This window comes from Prosopis cineraria, unplaced genomic scaffold (genome assembly GCF_029017545.1).
Source record: "Prosopis cineraria cultivar Desert tree isolate PC_DT_omini unplaced genomic scaffold, ASM2901754v1 PC11, whole genome shotgun sequence".
Lineage (NCBI taxonomy): Eukaryota > Viridiplantae > Streptophyta > Magnoliopsida > Fabales > Fabaceae > Prosopis > Prosopis cineraria.
Genome location: NW_026555342.1, coordinates 43,160,916 through 43,184,425, shown reverse-complemented (window position 1 = coordinate 43,184,425; position 23,510 = coordinate 43,160,916). Strand labels below are relative to the sequence as shown.

General features: G+C 30.5%; 1 protein-coding gene across 1 annotated transcript; it reads right to left on the bottom strand.

The window, feature by feature from the left end:
* Nucleotides 1-9,911: 9,911 nt before the first annotated feature.
* Nucleotides 9,912-13,527, bottom strand: LOC129284856 (cysteine-rich receptor-like protein kinase 25). Its single transcript, XM_054920347.1, has 5 exons — nt 12,696-13,527; nt 11,643-11,786; nt 11,401-11,522; nt 11,109-11,319; nt 9,912-10,253 (listed from the first exon to the last, which is right to left on the bottom strand). The coding sequence occupies exons 1-5, from the start codon at nt 13,525-13,527 to the stop codon at nt 10,231-10,233; spliced, it is 1,332 nt and encodes a 443-aa protein (XP_054776322.1). The 3' UTR covers nt 9,912-10,230.
* Between the last annotated feature and the right edge of the window lie 9,983 nt (nt 13,528-23,510).

Here is a 23,510-nt window from a genome sequence, read left to right as displayed (position 1 = left end):
TTGCCACAATTCTAATTTTATCAAGTTTATTTTTTAAGACCCATTTTGTCCCAATAACAGGATGATCACTAGTTCTAGGTACTAAGTCCCAAACTTAACTTCTCTCAAACTAGTTTAACTCTTCTTGCATAATTATAAGCCAATATTCATTAGATAAGACTTCTTTAATGTCAGAAGGTTCAATGTTAGAAAGAAATGCTAAAATGGCATACTTCTCTAAGTGAATATCTAGGTCTAACTTTATCACTAACTTCTCTAATAACTGATTAATAGAATGGGACTTACTATATTTCTAACTTTCTGGAAGATCATTTATCTGCCTATTTTGCTTATTAGTCATGGTATTATTGTTGGTTTAATTTTTTCCTTTTCATCCAGTGAGAAATTATCAAGAGGAAGATTTATGATTTCTTCTTCTTTGTTCTCATCCGATAAGGATTCATCAAATCTAACATGTATAGATTCCTTAACAGTTAAGGTTCTCATGTTAAAGATTCTGAAAGCTTTGATTCTATTAGAATATCCTAAAAAAAAGCTTCATCACTCTTAGAGTCGAATTTATCTAGATTATTCTTACCATTGTTTAGTACAAAGCACTTACAATCGAAAACAAGTAAATGTGAGATGTTGGGCTTTCTTTCTTTGTAGAGCTCATAGAGTGTCTTATTTAGAATTGGTCTCACATAACCTCTATTTGTAATGTAGCAAGTTGTAGTCATTGCATTTGTCCAGAAGTATTTTAACAACTTCTTTTCGTTCAGTATAGCTTTTGTCATTTCCTCTAAAGTTTTATTCTTTCTCTTTACAACTCCATTTTGCTGAGAAATTCTTGGTGCTGAGAATTGGTAACTTATTTCCTATTCTTCACAAAACTTAATGAAGTTAAAATTATCAAATTCTCTACCATGGTCACTTTTAATCTTCAAAATTTTCAAACTCTTTTCATTTTGAACTTTGGCTATAAATGTAACAAAATAATCAAAAGTTTGATTCTTGTGAGACATAAAGATAGTCCATGTGAACCTAGAATAAACATCAACAGTAACAAAAATATAGAGATTACCCTATAGGATTTTTACCTTTGAAGGATCAATTAAGTCTATATGAACTAGCTCAAGAGGTCTTGAAGTGGAAACCACATTCTTGCTGTGGAATGTAATTTTGACTTGCTTTCTCTCTATACAAGCATTACATAACTTGTTAGCATTAAATTTTATATTTGGTAGTCTAATGACAAGATCCTTCTTAACAAGCTTGTTTAGTTGCTTCAGATTCAAGTAAGCTAATCTCTTATGTCACAACTAGCTTTCATCACTTATGAGTATTAGGCACTTTGTGTTTAGGGAATCATAATCACAAAGATTGATGGAATACACATTCTAAACTCTTTTTCCTTCTAGAATGATTTTTATTTTTTTCCTTATTTCTCACAATGCAACTCACATCATTAAATATTGCCTTATAACCTTTCTCACATAATTAACTTATGCTTAAAAAGTTATGTCCCAAACTATCAACTTGATAAACATCTATATAAGGGGAGTTGGAAGAATTCTAACCAACCTTATTTATACCCAAGATTCTGTCTTTTTCATTATTTTCAAAGGTGATAGTCCCACTATTTTTAGTTTCTACCATGTATAGGAACATGGAGCTATCACCAATCATGTGCCTGGAGCAGCCACTATCTAGATACCATTTTTCATTTGTGACTCTCCTTAATACCTATACAAATATCAAGTTTTCTTAGGTGCCCAAATTTGTTTAGGTCCTAATGGTTAGTAAACCCTTTTGAAACTCATTTCATATCTTTACTTAACCTTTGCTTCCTATAAATACATGACTTAGTCATGTGTTCTTTCTTATTACAATAAGAATAAGTGGACTTAGATGAGTTAGTCATAGTAAAGAAGTTCTTATAATATTTCTATTTTTGCTTAGGTTTATAGCCCAAACTAAGTTTATCAGAAACACTTCTTTGTTAACTTAAAATCTTATTCAAGTTTTCTCTTCCTTTAACAAATTTAGCAGGAGTATTTTTTAAATCTTCCTTTTCAGATATATGAAGTAAACAATCGACACATTGAGTTTCATTTTTCCAAGTGTTAACTTTCTTTTTCAAAGCTTCATTTTCAGTTTTGAGAGACATATTTTCCTGTTTTGAAATTGCAAGTTTCTTTTAGTTTGAGCAAGATTTTTCATACGCAGAAATGATTCATTATGTAATTCCTCTAAAGTAATTTTTAGTTCTTTAAAAGTAAAATCAAATATAGAGTCTGAGTCAGAATTATTTACCTAATTTATGTCACTCTTTGCCATTAGACAGATATTTGGTTTTTTCTTCTGTAAATTCCTCATCATTGTCACCCCATATTGAATAGACATATGCCTTGAATTTCTTTTATTATACTCATAACTTTTACTCTCTTACTTTTAGAGACAATCAGCTTTAATATGTTTTAACTTTTTATACTTGAAGCAAATAATCTCCTTGTCTTTATTCTTTGAGAATTTCATGTTAAACTTCTTCTTCATAAAAAATTTGTCAACTTCTTAACAAATATGGCCATTTCTTCATTATAGTCTTCACTATAACTGGTTTTAGAATCATGACTTTCTTTTGATACCTTCAACGCTAGTGATTTCTTCTTCTTTTCAACATCTTCTTTTAGCATAGATAATCTCCCTTCATGTTCAGCAATGCTACCAAATAGTGCAGCAACTGATCACATAGAATCACTCTCTGTTTCCTCAATAGTAGTGATTTTTGGTTGCCATTCAGTAAGGAGTTCTCTCATGATTTTTCTTGACTTGCTCCTTTTAAGTGTATATTTCTCCCAGTGTTGCAAGCTCATTCATTATGTGAGTATATCTGACTTGTATTTCCTTGATGCTTTCTCTAAGCTTCATTTTGAAAAGCTCATACTCATGAGTTAATGTACTCATTTTGTTTTCCTTGACTCCTTTTATGCCTTCATAAGCTATTTTAGGAACATCCCACATTCCTTTGCAGTTTCAAGATTGCTGACAGGAAGTATTCTTATTGATTCAAGGTATTTGCTATAACTAATTTAGCCTTAGAATTTAGTAGCACCAGCTTCTCTTCTTTTTTAGTGAATTCACTCCTCACTTTTCTCACTTATTGTCCTTCCACTGTTTTCATATAAATATAGGGACCATTCTCAATAATTTTCCATAAATCAAGATCTAACATCTCAAAGAATAATCTCATTTTTCTCTTCCAGAAAGTATAGTTTTCACTATTGAATTCTAGAGGCCTATTGATCTTGGCACCCTTCGGAAGAACACTATCACCAAAACCAGCCATAGGATCCTCTTAGACTGTTAAGTTTTAGATTAAGAGTCTAAGTTCTGATATCAAATGTTGAATAAGGCTGAGACCTAAGAGGGGATAAATTGGGTGACAATTTTTCTAGAAAACTTTGAAGAGAAGAAGACGGATGCAAGGAGTAAGAAGATTTGACATAAGATATTTATCCTAGTTTGGCCTAAATCTTGGCCTATATCCAGTCCTCAAAATCACCTTTGAGATTTTTCATCTATAAACACTAGCTTAAATGGCTGCTTGCAACCTTAGTATAACTCATAAGACTTGACTAGTCTTATTTCAATTAATCAACCTTTCTACAACTAGCAAGTTATTGCAAATCACTTGAAAAAATTTCTTTTCAAGATTTCAACTTGTTTTATAAAGTAAATTCTCTTAAAGAAAACTCTTTGGAAAGAGTAGATTAATTATAATGAAAGCTTAAGAACTAATGAAAGCTCTTTTCACAAAATTTATTAAGAATAATAAATGAATGAATGCAAGACTTCGATGCACAAATTGAGAGCTTTTAAGAATGTTCATATAATGAATAGTTCACTCAAAGATAAGAAATTCTTGTTCTAGAGTTGAATTGTTATATATATATATATATATATATATGTATATATAGTTTTAGCAGTTAACAGATCATTGGAACAGTATATGTAGTCATTGGTGACATTTCTTGCGTACAGCTAGAAGATTCACACATGAAATAGAGCTAGGCAAGTTCCAGTCAAGATGTATGACAATTCAAGCTTGAGCATTTGGGTAACTCACATGTGTTTTGTAAGATAAGAAGATGCAAACCATTATGCGTGACAAAATAGGCATGTTACCCTCAAGCTCTCACATGTGAATTAGCTGGTGGAATGCCAAAGTTAATCTAGGTGACAAATCACGCATGAGACCAATTGACTATCACGCATGAAATAGTTGGTTATAAAATCCAAACCATTCTGGAAGATAGATCACATATGGAACACTTCCTATCATGCATGAAATTGTTAGTTACAAAATCAAGCAATTCTAGTAGACATATCATGCATGAAACCAATGTGCATTCAAGTATGGATAGCATGATTGAAACAACTCAAATCAAGAAGTGACGATCACGCAAGTGTACAATATGAAATAGGCTTGAACTTGCTTAAAACTCACTTAGGCTAAATATGTTCAAAAAATGAAGTGACAAAACTTGTGTGAAAGCATTCCCTTTCTAGCATGTTATGTCACAATACAAAATGCAATGGAACACAATGTGACAATTCAAGCACGCGTACATAAGGGTATCTTGCATGAATTAGAGCATAGAAGCTTCATTAAGGAAACACACAAACAAAGGTGACAAATTACATATGGACCACTACTAATTTAGGCATAAAACATCAGCCAATGTGCCTAAAGTGACAAATCATAGGTGGAACCATTCTGAATCATGCGTGAAATATCATACAATGAAAAGCTCAACTTCTATTATCCAATTCAAGCATGAATGACAATATTTCTAAGCTTGATTTGACTAAGACAAGTTCTAAGATGCACAAATGAGACTTATGAGCCTAAGATGATACATTCACTTTAACATTGATAGCATGTGATTAAGCTCTCATAGTTTTCACATTGAATTTAAGAGAAATAAATAACTTAAACCTATAAATCTTCTTTTTCTCTTAATTCTTCAAGCTCTCGAAAGTTTGGTCTCATCCATAAATCTTTTGTATCTACACAGGTAAATACACATCTCTTTTCTTGATTTTATAATCATCAAAATATATGATTCAATAGTTCTCTAATGTTTGAACTTGGTATATTTACTAGAATGCCATATGTTATGTAGTGTGACAATATAAGTGATTGAGTTTTGGCCGTAAACCCTATTCAACATGCTTAGTGCAAACATATAGAGATTGACATTCAATTTGTTTGTGATTAGGTACTTGGAGGGCTTCTTTGCATCAAATATGTTCCTTCTTCACAATGACTTGCTAATTGTTTGATTGAGGCCTTACCACCACCGCAATTTTCTACTCTCAATCGCAAACTCAATCTATTACACCCTCTCACTTGGAGGGATGTTAAAGTATAATATTAATTGTAATTATGTATAATGATTTTGCTAATATTCACTTTTTATAAGATTCTATACATGTCATCATGCTATTGTATTGTGTATAATGGTCTGTACTATAAATGTGCAATATAGTTCCTCACCATAATCATCTTTGCTAACCTTGCTCACATAATTTTTATCTCCTTTTTCAATCTACTTGGTATTAGAGCCATCATTTTTTACTATATAAATAGCATGGCATCAGAGCTGATACTGAGTGAAAATATATATATAGATATTACCATTATTACATGATATATATTAACTAGCTATATATATATATATATTACTCTATATATATACATATCAACTTATATATTTGTTATATATTGTGTGTGTATTAGCCTAACATATATATAGCCATTAGATCACCAAAAGCATAAAACACGCATTATTGAGAACATACATACATACATACATATATATATATATATATATAATGAATATATATTCACACATATTCAAGCTAACATAAAGTACGAACAGGAACAAATTAAAGGAATAGGCTAAGGTCACAAAATAAAGAACGCACAAGAAAATTAAGAATGTGAAACGTTCTAATATCAAACACGAACAATATGATCAACCACAAAAGATGAAATAGCTCGAAAGCTTCTCCTCCTCCATGCTCAACAAAATTGTGATTTGCTTTAGTTGACTCCTCCGCAAGCATGAAATATATCGAACAATAGGTGTTAAGAGCTTAATTGGTGAAATTATAATGGCCCAATTCCAAGAAATAAAGCTATAGGGGCTTGACTAAAAATTGAAGCAAACCATAACGGAAAAGCTAGTTAATCATCGCGCACCAAAAAAAAAAAAAAGTCATTTACAATGTCAAAAAAATTAAAAAAAAATTTAGGTGCCAAATTGCTAATGCACCTCAATGTATAAAAGTTTAAAAATTCTAACAAATTGTTATATTCATGAATCATAATAGTATGGCTTATTTATCAGAGTTAAATTTACACAAAATACACATGACACATTCTAATTATGAAACTATAATTAAGTATAAGTAATATTACAATATATATCTTTGTGTGTGTCATATTTTAATAATGAATTAAATGATATTTTTGTCCTTAAACTATTAGCTGATGTGCACCTACTATCTTAAAATATTAAGTGGAGCAATATTGTTCTTAAAGTTAGAAAAAAAAAGTAATTTTACCTTTATGTTAGATGAGATTTTTGTTGACAGTTATTTATAGGTTAGAACATGTTTGACAAAAAATGGACAAGTTAGCATTCTATATCGATAATTATCTATCCAGGTGTGTGTGTAAGCTATATACTTCTAGTTGTATATATACAGCTTGGTATCATAGCCGATGCCACGTTGGATATATATAGATAGATATATACATATATAAGTTGATAGGTATACAATAATGTGTGTGTGTGTGTATTACCATTATTAGTGGATATATACCAAATAGCTATGTGTGTGTAACTCTATATACATCAACCTTTTCTTTATAGCATAAGGAGTAGACTTCACTGACAATAGAGATTATCTCCCCCAAAGTAATGTAGACAAGGAGTAAACTTTTTTCAATTAAATTGCTACATATACAAGGATTGAGATTCAAACTTCCAACCACTTGCTTATGTGATGAAAGTCTTTATTATTCCTGTCAACTATAGTTGGTTATTAACTTATATATTACTTTTGCATTGAGTGTGTATTGGCTAAACATACATATGGCCATCTGATCACTAAAAGCAGAAAGTATAAAACACACATTACAATTATGGCACCCTTATATTTATAAGGGTGCCATAATTTTTTGAGCAATTTAACAATTTTGCCCACATCTTGAAAAAGGGATAAGATATTAATTGTGTTATTTACCCACTATTACTATGATATTAATTGTGACATTATTACAAGCAAGACTAGAAAATTATTGTGATTTTATGTTGTTTCAACTAAATAACAAATTTTTATAGCTACATGGTATTTGGTTAAAAATACCTTATATAATGATGGAGGGAGTGTGTGTGTGTGTGTGACACATTTTCAACAAAAAAAAAAGCTTTTTACGTCACTTTTTTAAAGCATTTCATGTCTCTATTGTGGAGGACACAAATTCAGGCGACATAAAAAGTTGACTTATCTACGTCACTTTTATGAGGAATGTGGTTTTTGAAGAAACCATGTCCCTTTTTTATAAAAAGCAATGTGGTTTATCCTAAAACAAATATTAAAATAATTTAAATTTAAATATCTATCATTCACATTTCATTATTCTAACTAGCGATAGATTTCACAAACCTAAAAACAAAATAAAACCATACCAAAATTGATGAAGCAATCAAAGATAATGAAAAAAGTTCAAGCAAAGGTCATAAATATTTATAAAGAAAAAGGGTTTGTGGGTGAAAGTGATACTAACCAAATATTGCTCTCTAGCTCAGGGAAAAGAGGAGGAGAAGCTGTGGATCTCGGCCGTGGGTCCTGAAGCAATCCGTTGAATGGGAGAAAGAGGAGGAGATGAGGAGAAGAGAGAGTTGTCTATATGCTCACAGTTGAATGCTAGCCTTGGGTCTTTATTCAGTCTGTTGGCTGTAGATCTCGATGCTATAGGTCTCGATATTGTGGGAAGGAGAAAAGAGAGTTGTTAGAGTTGTCGTGTGGAAGAGGACAGATTTGTAGTGGGGAGGAAAAGAGAGATGTGCTGCCATCGAAAGGAAAGAAAGAGAGAAGTTAGATTTCAAAATACATAATGATGGAGCGAGGGAGGAACTCAATCGAATTTAAAAAAGATGATTGAAATTCACGTTGATTTTTTTAAAAAAGCAACGTTACAAATGTCCAAAATTTAATAATTTAAAATAATTTATTTTTTATAATCTACATACCTTTTTTTAAAAAAGCGATGTGGTAAGTTATCCACATCACTTTTTTAAAAAAAATGACATGAAAAATGTCTAAAAATTAATAATTAAAAATAATTTATTTTCTATAATTCACATCTTTTTTTTTAAAAAAAAAGTAATGTGGTAAGTTATTCATGTTGCTTTTTTAGCTTTTTTTTTTTAAAAAGAAATATGAATAGTCTTACATATTCAACACTTATTTATAAAATTACTATCATCTTTATTTTTTATATCACTTTTATAAAAAGTGATGTAAATTGAGGGACGTAAAATGTATATTTTGTAGTAATAATAAATTACAAATGGAAAGGTCACAAATTAAGAATAAATTAAGGAATATACGAAGGTGGTAAATTAAAGCACAAGCAAACTGCGGAACGTTCCAATATCAAAATCAAACACAAACAATACAATCAACCAAAAAAGACGGAATAGCACGAAGGTTTATCCTCCTCATCCATGCTCAATGAAACAAAAATTTATTCTAGACGACTCCTCCAGGAGTACGAAATATATCGAACAATAGGGGCTAGGGCCTTAACTGGTGAAATTATAAGGGATTGACTAAAAATTGAAGCAAGCTATAAGGGCACGTTGATATGTTTTCTCCCTCAAAGAAAACAATAATGCATTATAAAATAATATTGTCAACCCTAATATTACAGTCAAATCTGAAGACAAGGATGCCAATGTGTCCAATATCTTATAAATTATTATAGCTATAAAAACAATGGGCTTACTTAATACTTGTTTTCACAACGGTTTTTTTGCTTTGGAAAGAAAAACTTATTTGAAAAATGTGTTTTCTATTATATGTTCTAAAAAACAAAAAAGTTTAAAAGTTGTTATGAAAAACTAAAAAACCAGAACATTTTTTAAATGTTTTATTATTTTTGTTATGCAAAGTTAAAGAAAAGGCATAGATCATCATGTGTTTTCATTAATGACAATTATGTTAATCAAATAAATAATTCTTTTACCCTTTATTTCACCCATTTAGATATGTTTTTCAGAATAATAATTCAAATAAAGTTTTTTAGTTTTTGTTTTTGAAACTTGTTTTAAAAAAGTATTCTACAGAATTGTTTTTAAAAACATGAAAACTTAAAACAGAATTAAAAAAAACTCAATATGTTCATTAGATAGCACCTTCTACTGAAGCAAGAAAACAAAATTGCATTCTCAAATCTCAACTACAAAACTTCGTATAATTAATTGAACTATATATGCCTCAGCTTACTCTTAAATTGCCATAAGTTTTGTGGTTTCCCTGGAACACAAAGGAAAATTGTACAAATATTTTTACTGTAAAACTAGTTTTCTTTTCCATTAATTTCAAAAGGAATTAATATACATAATTCTTTTCATAGTTGACATGCAAGATGGGGAATTAATTGAAACAAATGGAACAAAAAATGTTTAGACAAAACATCTCCTTTATGCATTTAAATAAAAGAAAAATAAAGAAATAATTATGATTGAGAAATTACAACAAAAGTATAACATTGTATTTATATATATTTCAATTCTCATACAAATAAATGGAAATATTTTTTTTATTATAAATACCAAAAGGAGCCTCAATGTACAAAGCAAAAAGCATGAAATGAAAGCCTTGTTCTAGCGAGGAAAAAATTCACTCATAGATTCTTCATAAACAGAGCATGATTCTCTAATTTGAGATCCCATGTTAGCCTCCATTTGACCATGCAAAAAGAATGCAGGTTCTTGTGGAAATAGTAATTGAATTGAATCATCGCTAAGATATGAAATAATTGTTGCCATAGAAGGCCTAGAATCTGGACTTTCTTGAACACATAACAGACCAAGTTGGATGAACTTAATCACTTCATTAAATGATCCAAACTCTTTAAGATTTGGATCCAATATCGCCAAGAACTTTTCAGAATTCCATTGGTTCCAAACCTGCGACAATTTAGTAAAGCTAATTATTACAATCATTGCCCTTTTATTGACATATACAATATTCCTGAAATAATCTTTCTCCATGTTAGAGGTTGAGATTGTTCATAAGAAATTTTAATGAGAGAAAACACATGATAACTTACGTAGCTTAAGAGGCTATGAGTATATTGTGATTGATCATGGTAGCTTGTATTCTTCCTTCCACTTATAATTTCTAAAATTATGACTTCAAAACTGAAAACATTTGACTTTTTAGAATATTATCCGAACATTGTATATTCTAGAGACATATAACCACTGTAAAAGAAAGACATTAATAATGAAATTTTAATTAAAATAATCAATAAATGTCTAACTAATCTTGTCAACTTAGTCACACTATTTTCTTTTTAAATTCAACCATATCAAGATATAGATGTAGACATTATATGAAAAAAGAAACAGCACTTACTATATTTCAACAATTCTATTTGTATTTCCCTCATTTTTATTAATAGCAATCATCTTAGCTAAGCCAAAATCTGAAATTTTTGGATTCATTTTATCATCTAACAAAATATTATTAGATTTGAGATCACGATGTATGATTTTAAGGTGAGAATAATCATGAAGATAAAGAATTCCTTGAGTAATTCCTTATATGATTTTACAATGCTCCAACCAATTGAGCACTTTGCTATTTTGGGAACCTATAGATAAAATTGTTGTAACTATAGAAAGAGAGACAAAATGAATAATGATAACATAAACAATTAAATCAAACAAACAGAAATGGCAAGAAACAAATAATAACATGCATGACAAATATGGAGTATAAATTTAACCTAAATGCTAACATGAGTTTAGAAAACTAACCAAAAAGAAAGTAATCCAGGCTTCTATTGGGAACATATTCATAAATAAGTATTTTCTCTTGCTCTTCTAGGCAGAATCCTAATAATGCCACCAAATTTCTGTGCTGAAGTTTGGCTATTAACAAAACCTCATTTTTAAATTCTTCTGCACCTTGACTAGCAACTTTTGAGAGTCTTCTTACAGCTATTTCTCGGCCATTTGAAAGAATACCCTGGAATCATAATTGATTTGATTAAAATGGAAAGATACATGAATTTATATATACAACCTCTGCATTGATGGAATTTATCACCTTATAAACGTGTCCAAATCCACCTCTCCCAAAACTGTTTTCTTGAGAAAATTGATTTGTAGCAGCTTCAATAGTAGCTAAGCTGAATTGTAGTGGCTCTAAAGTGGTGCCTTCACTTCCAACTAGACCAATAATAATAACAATAATAATAATAATAATAATGATAATGATAGAATTCCCACATAACAAGTTCAAACTCTTCAAACTATTATTATTGAAGAGGTAGAGTGAAAATTACTCACAGTATTCTTGCCTGAGAGCATCTCTACGATTCCTCTTTATTCGCCTCTTCAAGAGATAGTAAGTAAAACCAAAAACTATCCCCGAACCAATAATAGAAACCACAACTATCACAATGGTTGGTGATGATTGGCCTTTCTCTTTTACTGTTTAAACACCATATACTTTAGCATGTTAATGTCATTAAAAAGAAGTAATTAGTTAAGGCATAAGGTTTCAGAGATTATAGCCTGTAACATATATGGAAACCATCATCATGAATTAAAATATATAGAAATGATTAGGAGTAGGGCAGTACAAAAATAACTCGATTGATAACCTTGATAAAGCATAAATCAAATAAGCTGCCCAAGTCAAAGAAAACAAATATTAGGAAAAATATGCAAAGGTCAAGGGTGCGGTTGGATTCTTAGGCTAAGAATTTCGTTCAATTACTATTGTTTGACGAATGGAGATGTGAATTTGATAAAAATTTTGTATAATTCAAAAATTGAATTTTAAAACAAAATGAGAATTTAATTTGCAGGTGGACGGAACGGAAATTCTGTCCCAAGATGACATTGAAATTTCAATTATTATTATTAAGATATGACTTATATAAGATATTTAATAAGAATATATTGAAAAGATATAAAAATTTTAAAAGATCATGAAATATTTATCAATGTAATATGTTATGATTTGAAGAAGTATACGAAGACTTCTGGCCAAAAAAAAAAAAAGAAGCCTACTTACATATCCCTTCGTTTTAAATTATGAAACACGTGTAAAAAAATTTATTTATTTTAAAATATAAAAAATTTTAAATAAATTAAGATTTCATTAAATATGTCAATTTTAATATTATTTTTTTTATAATTAATTTTCATCCTTTAAATGATGAGTATTTTTAAAAATTTATATTTTTATTTTAAAAAAATAATATTAAATATATTTAATTAAGTTTATTGATATATATAATTTTATATAAAAATATTTTGTAATTTAGAATGAAGAAAATAACATATAATATGTCAAAATGAAATCACAGAAAGCAGATAAGTAAATAACATTACCTAGGGGTTCTGAAGAATTTGCCGGAGGAGAAACCGCAGCCGCCGGTGCCGGTGCTGGCACCACCGGCTGATAACCAGAACCATAGAAGGGATACAATTCATAACGAACATTGCAACTGGGATTCAGAACTCTTCCTCCGTCCTTTCCCTCACAACACCAATCAAGGTTCCCAATCACATCACTCAAACACATTCTACAATCTTCCGGCGAAAGATCCGGCGTGCACTGAGCCAAACAATACAGAGTTTGAGACTCCGAAATATTCACTTCTTTAGTTGCATAATTCTTCTTCCCCAAACCTGGTTTCGCAGCCACATCAGCTGTCTCGTTCACAACTCTATACAGCAACCTCATGAAGCTTGCTTGGTCGGTCATATTGGCAGTGTTGTAGAGGCCTGTTATCGGCCTCGTCGCCATGGCGGAGAAGAAGGACTGGTTCGAATAGCGAAGCATGCACTCGTTGTACCAGATTATGGCCGCCTTCGAGAACCGGCACTCGGAAGGTAACCGGTTGGTTGCGTCAACGACGCATTGGTGGCACACTTGTAGGGAGACATCGCCGCGGCACATGAAAAGGCCGTATACGGTATCGTGGCCACCGCTGGCTCCGGCGGCGGCGACGGTGGTGTTGTAGAACTCAGTGTTGGCAGTATTTGGGGAAGCTAAGGAAGAGAGGAGGGTGGTGAGGTCGGATTGAAAGGAACTATTGGCAGTGAAGGTTTTGTTGGTAGAGCAGACATGGTCAAGATAAAAGGTCTGTGATACAGTAGTGAGAGAAAATCTCAAGCAAATGAAGACGAAGATGAGTGAGAAAGTTCTGTAAGGAGACATTATCGTTGTCGTGGAGGTAATGAGGAAGTGCGCTGGTGATGTTAAAGATCAATGGATGGAATGGCTTTACACTGTTTGTGAAGTTTTTAATTAATATTCTTGTGTGGATTTCAATGATGACAAGCTATGGGAAGCATCAATTTGCCTAGAGAAGGGAAGATGCAAAGAGGGAATTGGTGATAATTAGATTTTGATAAAAAAAAAAATTAGAAGGAGTTGAAAATAGTGATGCTTATAATTAATTGCAAATTGAAAAAATTTAATTACAAATAAAGAATTTAAATTTCATTTCAAATATAGTTATTTTCTTGTTAAAATTGAGATTCTGTTAATATATTTAAAGGATCAATAATTCGAGCCAAATTTAACCTGTCAGTCCTTTGCCAAAAAAAAAAAATAAAGGTCGAGCTTGATCATATAAAATTTTTTAAAATGGTAAAATACTTTACGTTCATTCTAAATAAACCTATCCCAAATTGAGCTTAACATGAATAAGCCTGACCATTAGAATTACAAGCTCTATATACATGTAGAGTCTGTAATTTGAGTAAGCCTGGCGAGCCAATCCAAACCCAACCAAAACAAGTTAGGGCCGAGCTTAATTATATGAGCTTTTTTTTAAAAAAAAAAAGGTATGAAACTTTAAGCCCTCCTCGCTCAAATTACTGGCTTTATTTGTTTATGCTTCTCTAATACTCTCTTCATCCCAAATTATAAGACATTTACAAATAAAATTTTACATACTAATAAATTTTATTAAATACATTTAACAATATTGTCTTTCTAAAATAAAAATATAAACTTTTAAAAATACCTATCATTTAACATATTGAAAAGAGAAAGGATGAAAATTAATTATAAAGAGAGAAATGGTAATATTAAAATTGGTGCATTTAATGAAATTTTAATAATTCAAAGTGTCTTATATTTTAGGATGGAGAAACTCTTTCAAAAATATCTTATAATTTAGGACAGAGGTGATATTTTCTCCGTCTCAAATTATAAGACACTTTTAGACAAAATCTTCCATGCCAATAAATTTCATTAAATACATTTAACAACCTTATCTTTTAAAAAATATAAATTTTTAAAAATATTCATTATTTAATATATTAAAAAAGAGGAGACAAAAATTAATTAAAGAGAGAGAGAAAGGGTAATATTGAAATTGGTGCATTTAATAAATCTTTAATTTAGTAAAAGTGCCTTATAATTTGAGATGAAAGAACTCCTTTAAAAATGTCCTATAATTTGAGATGGAGGGAATACTATTTATAAATTACTTTCAACTTATTTTACCAAAATCAAGAAAAACTTTAAAAGTAATTAACGTTATCTAAAAATTTAATAAATTTAACTTTTCTTTTATTAAATATATTATATTAATGATATATTTTTTTTCTCTAATATTTAATAGAGAGTAAAAAAATTTATAATAAAAATTTAATAGTGTCACTAATAAATAGGGTTAAAAAAATTTTATATTTCTATTCTAGATATTTATAACTTGCATGTTTAAAATATTTTTCAAGGATCCAAAAAAAAAAATCTCATTGATTCGATTTTTTAATATATAAGTAATCATGCTCCCTGAAAAAATGGCAAGCTGGCAATTGGATTCGCAAGTGGAGAAAGAAGATCATCGCTGTACTTCCGTATGTCAGTGAATTTGAGGAGAGAAAAAGTCAAGCACGGCTTTTTTGAATTGAATTTCCCATTTGATTTAATTTGAACCCGATCCAATTTTTTTAAAAATTTTTTAAAAAAAATTGAGAAAAATGAATTCAAAAGATCCTATTGGACTACTACAAATTTCCTAAAGAAAAAAAAATCATTTTAAGCCATTTGAAAAATGTAATAGTATCAACATGTGTGTCTATAAGGAGAGAGAGAAAACAGTTTTTAATGATAAGAAAAATATAATTTTAAATTCTTGTATTTTGTTCGCGTTTTACTATTAGTTTTTACACTTTTTTTAATATTTTAAATCTCCATATTTTTTTAATATTTTAAGTCTATACACTTTATTCATGAAGGGACTTAAAATATAAAAAAATAAAAATGTAAGAATCTAAAATACTGGAAAAAAAGTATAGGAAATAATAACAAAACACGAGCAAAATGTAGAGAATTAAAATTATGTTTTTCATTGACAATTTCTTGAAGTGTGTGCGAATATCTGACTATGATTAATGTATTTATTATGTCAAAATGGCAACTTATAAAATTTGATTTATTATTTTATTTCAAAACATTTGTGTTTGCAAAGGGTCTCCTACTCAAGAATAGAGTATTTTCTTGCCCCTTCGTCAATCGTGTAACATCCTAAGTTTTCCTATTTAGTAATTGTCTTTGTTTCCAAGGATAAATTGATTCATTTAGATAAATTATTGATTAATGAGATTTATAAGAGACTAATATAGTTTTAAGTCTTTGGACAGCCTTAGAAAAGGGCTAGATCAATGTTTGAGTAGGTCATGGCATGGAAGAGAGTTTAAATTTTAGTGGGACTTTCTGTGCTATGCACTGCGGCGGGCATGTCAATGCATCATGGTGCACATGTAAAAATCAACACTTATCAGACATAAAAACAGATTGAAAACAAAAGAAAAAAAGAGAGGTAATAAGAAGGCGATGGAGAAGAGCTTGTGTTTTGCTATGGCACAATCCCTATGCCACTTTAGAAGCATTTGGAGCTTGGATCACCATTGGGTAAGTTCCACATTCACTCTCCTTCCCCATTTATGTGAAATTCTTGGCTTAAGTGGTAGTGTGGGGATTGATCTCGGTTCCCTTAGGTTTAGACCGAACCCATCAGTATATTTAAGGTCTTGGGGAGTTAAATCAAGCCTCTAACCCTAAATTTGTGAGTTTTATAGTGATTTGAGATTTTTGGTTAGGGTTTGGATGAACCCTAAGTATAATTTAAAGATTATGAGACAATATGGGGAATTAGAGGATGAATTTGGCGTGTTGGGATGTTTAATAAGATGGTTAGAGTATTTTGAAAGGATCAGTATGGTTAGATAAAGAAATTGAGTATTATGGGCACTTAGAACCTAGAAAATTTAGGGTTTATCCAGAGTGATAATTGATGATTGTCACTTGATTATGTAGATTGAGTATTGCTCGAGCTACCTCATGCATATAGAATGTGTAGAGCTAATATTGAACCACAATAACCCTTTTGTGTGACAAAGGGTTGAGATAACAAAATAATTTATATTATTTGATTATATTGCTTAACTATCTGCGAGTAGATATGTTAAATTTATTACTTGGGATTTGATAACCTTGCATATTCGAAAGGTGGTTTTGTGCATGAAAAAATATTTGTGAACTATGAGAATGGTGAAAGTTTTATATAGACTAGTTGAGAAGTTTGAAATGTATATGTGTTAAATATGATGAGTGTGAGCATGATCATGTTAGGGGGTAGGAGTTCACCTGTAGGAAGGAGTAGTGAAAGTCCATATGACATGTATTTTTCTAATGTCTAGTGAGGCACGATATTAGAGATTTCCTCCTTAGTATCCATGCGGGATACAGCATTAGAAAGTGATGCTCCTTAGTATCAGTGATGCAGTGTTGGACCACTACTAAAAAAAAGGAATATTGAACGGTTATTTTTGCCTATATTAGATGGTGGACGGTTATGAACAGTCCAATATGGAATCGTCATATGTTAATAAAACAAATATTGGACAGTTATTAAAACCGTCCAATATAGTGTCAGAATAGGTATAGGTAAAGAATATATTGAACAGTTATTTTCAAGAACCATCCAATGTATGGACATATTGGACGATTCTGGTCAGAACTATCTAATATACCAAGACATATTGGACGGTTCAAATTATAACCGTCCAATATAATTTGAACCATCCAATATGTCTTTGTATATTGGACAGTTGCAATTTTTTTTAATACGCTGGCTGCATTTCTTGCAGCCTCCTGCAATAGTATAATGCAAATACAGATCAGTCTAATTCATAATTATACTAAACTGAATTGAATTATAGTAGACTAATAATTTTATTAAAATAAAAAAAAATTTATTGCCTATATAATTGCTTGACATAGTACTAAGTAAAACAAAGTTGTTTGCTAGACTAAACCAAAATTATTCTAAATTATAAAAACTAAAATAAAAAGTGCAATTTACTTATTTTTGGCCCACAACTGGAAAATGTACTCGCACCATTCCTCAATAACTTTGTTAATGTAACAATCCCTAAATTCTTGACAATATGAATCGAGATAATATTGCAATAGTGTAATATGACAACAAAGTTAATCATTTTAACAAATTAAAATTCATAATCACATATAATTTAATATAAATAACATACCTACCGTAGGGGGATTAGAGTCATCCCATGAGTGATGATGTCTTTAAGAAATCTCATGACACAATATCCACAATCCTCACTATATGCTATTTGTCGTAGGCATTGCATAGAAAAATCAATAAACATGTTGTTAAATTAATTAAAAAACTAAAATTGATTGTTAAAATTAGTAGTCAGAAGTACCTTTATTATCTTCCAATTAGAGTAGGCTAGATCATATGACTTGTACTTTAATAGTATAGGTAAGTTCTTTTCGGTGCGATAAAGCACCACAGCCCTAATAAGAAAGAAAATAAGTTAAAATTTAAAATTTAAAATGAAAAATATAGAAATATTAATTAAAATATAAACTTACAAATTAAATAATTCTATCATATTTGGTCTATTATCTGGCTGCCCACTAGTAGAATCCAAGTAGTAAAACTTTACAGTTTTAACACTAGTCGGCATAATGCCGATCAGCATCTAATGACTCCTAAAATAATTTAAAAACACATGTTATGAAACTTAAAATGACAAGATAAATTAAATAAATTAGGATATCATTGAACTCACCCTTGTACATAAGGTACCAAAAATAACGTCCCCGCAGTAGGGTTTTTTGCCTCGAAGTACTTTGCTAATATTTGAGCTTGGTTATGCCGCACCTTGGTAGTGATGTTATGATGAGCAGAGACATCATGAGGATAGATAAAGACAAATTTTGATGTAAGATCATCAGGGACAATAAAATTTTCAGATAGGTACCTAAATGAAATAAATAAATAAATTATTATATTATATTAAGTTTAAAATATAATAAAAAGTCATATAAATAATATGTATCTCATATAAAAATGAACCATGTTTTGGCTGATTGAAACACCCTTGAGGACTTCGTTGACCATTTCAACCCTAATCACATTGTGTTGTTCTCTACTATACATGCTCTGGTCAAAGCTGATAAGCACAGTAGAATCAGCAAACAACTTTGCTTATGCCTTAAGTGCGCCATGGTAGGTTTTTGGCAGTTGGTTTAACATGGCTATCTCAACCTTGGATAATTGGCTTGATTGTCTAGTGATGCCCTTGCCCTTGGACTGCACTTCATACATAACCAGGGAGGTAGATTATAAATGATTGACATCACTGGCTATGTTCTATGGGTACTAATTTGCATGCCATGTGGATTCATTCTATCAGTAGCTAGTGCGAGTTGTAGGTTTCTAGAATCTTTTGAAAAGTCTAAGTACTCTCGATCAACCTTTTTCCATTGCTTAGAGTTAGCAAGATGTCTTAGCATACCATCTCTAATCCTCTCGTTTGCATGCCATGTTTTGAATCCACTACACTGCTATATAAGCGTTTAAACCTAGGTACTATAGGAAAGTACCATACCACCTTCTTCAGAATCTTTCTGTTATTCTTATAACACAATGCATTACATTTAGGACACTAATTTAATGATGTATATCCATTCCTAAACAAAGTGCAATCATTGGGGCAAGTATGTATCTTCTTATAACTCATACCCACAGATCGCAACACTTGTTTTACATCGTATGTTCAGGTTAGAAGCTTATTACCCTTCAGTAGCATTTTATGAATAAGTGAAAGGAATTTTGTAAAGATCATATCAGTCAACCTACTTCTTGCTTTCAAATTAAACAATCTTAGCACGACAATTAATTTTAAGAATTTTGTGCAATCGGTGTATAAAGGTGTCCCCATATCATTTCTCAACCTCTTAAGCATTTCTAGACAATTCCAGAGTTCCTCTTCAACAGTATTTGTCATCTCTTCAACACGATCATCCTCATCTATATTTGTTTTGAAATCATGCGACATATACGTACTGCTATACCCACAGCTTCTATCGATCGTATCCCTCGACTCACCATGTTTATGCCAACATGTATAAGTATGATCAATTCCAAAGCACATTAAATGATCTTCCAACTTACTCACATTAACTTGCTTCAAGAGACCACATTTTACATAAGAGCACATAATGCTATTATGATCTATTGACTCACCATGCTTATGCCCACATGTACAAGTATGATCAATTTCAAGGCACACTAAATGATCTTCCAACTTGCTCACATTAACCCACTTCAAGAGGCCACATTTTACATAAAGGCACACAATGCTATTATGATCTGCCTCATGCTCTAGTATAAATTTAATGAACTCTTTCACTCCATCCATATATTCTTTTGTGACTCTATTTGCAAACATCCATTTCTTGTCCATGATCTCTCTCAATCTAACGAGAATAGTTGAGGGAAATGATATTAGTGACTCAATCATATTGAAAGAGTTAGTTTAATGAATATATTAATTACTAATTCAATCAATCATGAGCCACATGCTTGCACATATATATATCATCCCTCTTTAAGCTAATTAAATTTAAGATAATACTTACAATTATATTAAACTAATTGTAAGTATTATTTCTTATGTGAAAACTCACCAACAAATGAATTCTTTTACTTATAAAATATAAATAATTTATAACATTTATTTTCATAATTTCTTTAGGCATTGTATTTGAATATATATATATATATATATATTTCAAACAACATTAGGGCCCCTATGTTTGAGATTAAAAAAATTAAGAACTTTAAAGATTTTATAAAAAGTGATTTATTTTGTAAATATTTTACAAAAGTTATAAATTATTTTATGTTGGTTACAATCATAAAAAAATTATTTTTTACTTAAAATAATAAGTAATATATATATATATATATATATATTTCACAATTAACATTAATAAATAGACTAAAATGTTATAAAAGTTATATATCATTAATTTATAAAAGATGATTTCATTGAAAATTTCAATCTCTATTAAAAAATATAAAAAATTCTTGTATGAAAAAAAAATGCATTTCAATTTAAAAAAAAGCTTAAACAAAAGGGCCTTAAAATGCCAAACTAATAATTTCAAATGAAATTTCGGTAACATAACGGCATAAAAATAAAATTTTTCTAGGCATTTTGCCCTCATTTCAATCATATTATCATCATCATCAAAAATAACAATATCATTTTGCTATTTAAAGCTAAAAATTACACGTAAGTAATAATTTCGAGTAAGTTAAAAGTACTCATATATAATTTCAATCACCATGAAACTTCATATGCTACTCAATTATCAATCAAATAATCAAACGATAAAAAAATTTCATTCAAACTAGTTAAATATTGTTCAAATAAAAAATACATAAAAATTAGACAATAAATTTAGATAAAAATAAAAACTACATGTAACTCTCATTTAATCATATATTATCGATCTAACATGCATTATCAAGTGATTCATAACTTAAATTTCATGTGGGTTTTTGCCAAAGATTATTTTTTCAATGAAACATTTCATCGAACGCCTTGCGTGCAACAATAATAACACAAAATCAATATAATGTAATCTAACAAACTAAAGCCTAATCAAAAATCAAATATACCCAATGTATTCCAAACAACAATCAAATACAAAAACTAAATTAAATTGTTTTAGAGAGCAATCAAAAGATTTAGAAGAAATGAGAAGAAAAGAGGCACAATATTTAGGGAATGATGCACTTGAGGAGAGATAAGAGGGTATGGGAGAGCACTATAAACCAACGCTGAAGGTCATTGCTGGTGAAGAAATGGCAGAGGAAGAGAAGAAAGGCATGGGTAAAGGAGAGAAAATGCACCAAACAGATCTGATTTTTGAGGGGAGATATGCGCCGAACTGACTGATTCTATGGGGGCACCGAACTGAAATCTATTTATAGGGATAGGGGTGGTGCACCGAAGTGACCTAATCTTTTGAGGAGGGGGGACGCTTGAAGAGGTGCTGTGCCGACGCGAAGAGAAGCTCTAAGTTTATGAGGAGTATTGGCACCGAAAATGAAGAGCTATCTAGGTACCGAAAATGATGATGAAGAGTTATGAGGAGTAAGGGTTAAAGGATCTATTGGATGGTTGAATTTTCAACCATTTAATATAATCACACTTACTGGACAGTTAATTGAAATAACCGTCCAATAATGTTTTCAAAAAATTTTTTACATGTTAAAGTTGAGCATATTTGACGGTTTAATTTTCAACTGTCCAATATAATCTTATCTTATTAGACAGTTATTTAAATTAACCATCCAATTTATTTTTTTTAAAATTACTTTAAAATGTTGATAGATTTGAACATATATTGGACAGTTCATATAATAACCGTCTAATATATTTAATATATTAGACGCTTGTTTTATTAACCATCCAATAAGTGCTTGTTTTATGAACTGTCCAATATAATCACTTATTGGACAGTTGTAAATATAACTGTCCAATAAGACCCATCATTTATCTTACTTTCTGTAGTAGTAGAGTAATGACACCCCGATTTGTAACATCTTAAATTTCTAAATTAGGCATTTTCAATGTTTCCAAAGGTAATTTGGTCAATTTGGGAAAATTATTGATTAATGAGGTTTATGGGAGACTAATATGGTTTTTAGATTCTTGGACAGTCTTAGGAGAAGACTGGGTCGATGTTTGAGTAGGCCATGGCACGAAAGGGAGTTTAAATTTTGATAAGACTTTTTATGCCATGTGCCACGGTGAGCATGTCAATGTGCCGTGGCACATGTGTAAAATCTTCACTTATTAGATGCGAAAAACAGACTAAAAATAGAAGGAAGAAAGAAGGATAATGAGAGAGCGATGGAAAAGAGCTTGTGTTATGCCAGGGCACGATCCCTAAGCCACATTGGGAGTATTTAGAGCTTGAATCACCATTGGGTAAGTTTCATATTCCCTTTTCTCCCTCTTATGCAAAAATCTGGACTGGTAGGGCAATGGAGGCTTTGATTTTGGTTCCCTTAGGTTTAGACCGAACACATTAATTTATTTAAGGTCTTGGAGAGTTAAATCAAGCCTCTAACCTTAAGTTCATAAGTTTTATGGTTATTGAAAATTTTTGTTGAGGGTTTGGATGAACCCTAGGTATAATTTAAAGATTTTAAGACAATGTGAGATATTGGTTAGTGATTTTGGTGTATTGGGATGTTTAATAAGATAGTTAAAGTATTTAGGAATTGTTAATGTTGTTAGAGAAGGAATTTGGGTATTTTAGGTACTTAAAACCTAGTGAATTCGGGGTTATCCGGAGTGATAATTGAAGATTATCACTTGATTTATGTAGATTAAGTGTTGCTCGAGCTACCTCGTGCTTATAGAATGTGTGAAGCTAACGTGAGCCATGATAACCCTTTTGTGTGACAAAGCGTTGAGATAATGGAATAATTTACACTGGTTGATTATATTGATTAACTATTTATGAGTAGTAAATGTATGTGTTTACATGTGTTTTGAAAGCTTGGCATATTGTGAAAGATGATTTTCTCATGCATTATAAACTACTTTCAAAATGATAAAGAATTTTGAGCTTATGTGAAAATTAGTGATTTCTCATAAGGGTGTGAAATGTGTGGTAATCTAAGCATGATCATGTTAGGGGGTAGGAGTTCACCTGTAGGAAAGAGTAGTGGAAGTCCATATGGCATGCATCTCCTTAGTGTCTAGTGAGATACAGTGTTAGAGATTTTCTTCTTAGTGTCCATGCATGATACGTCGTTAGAGAGTGATGCTCCTTAG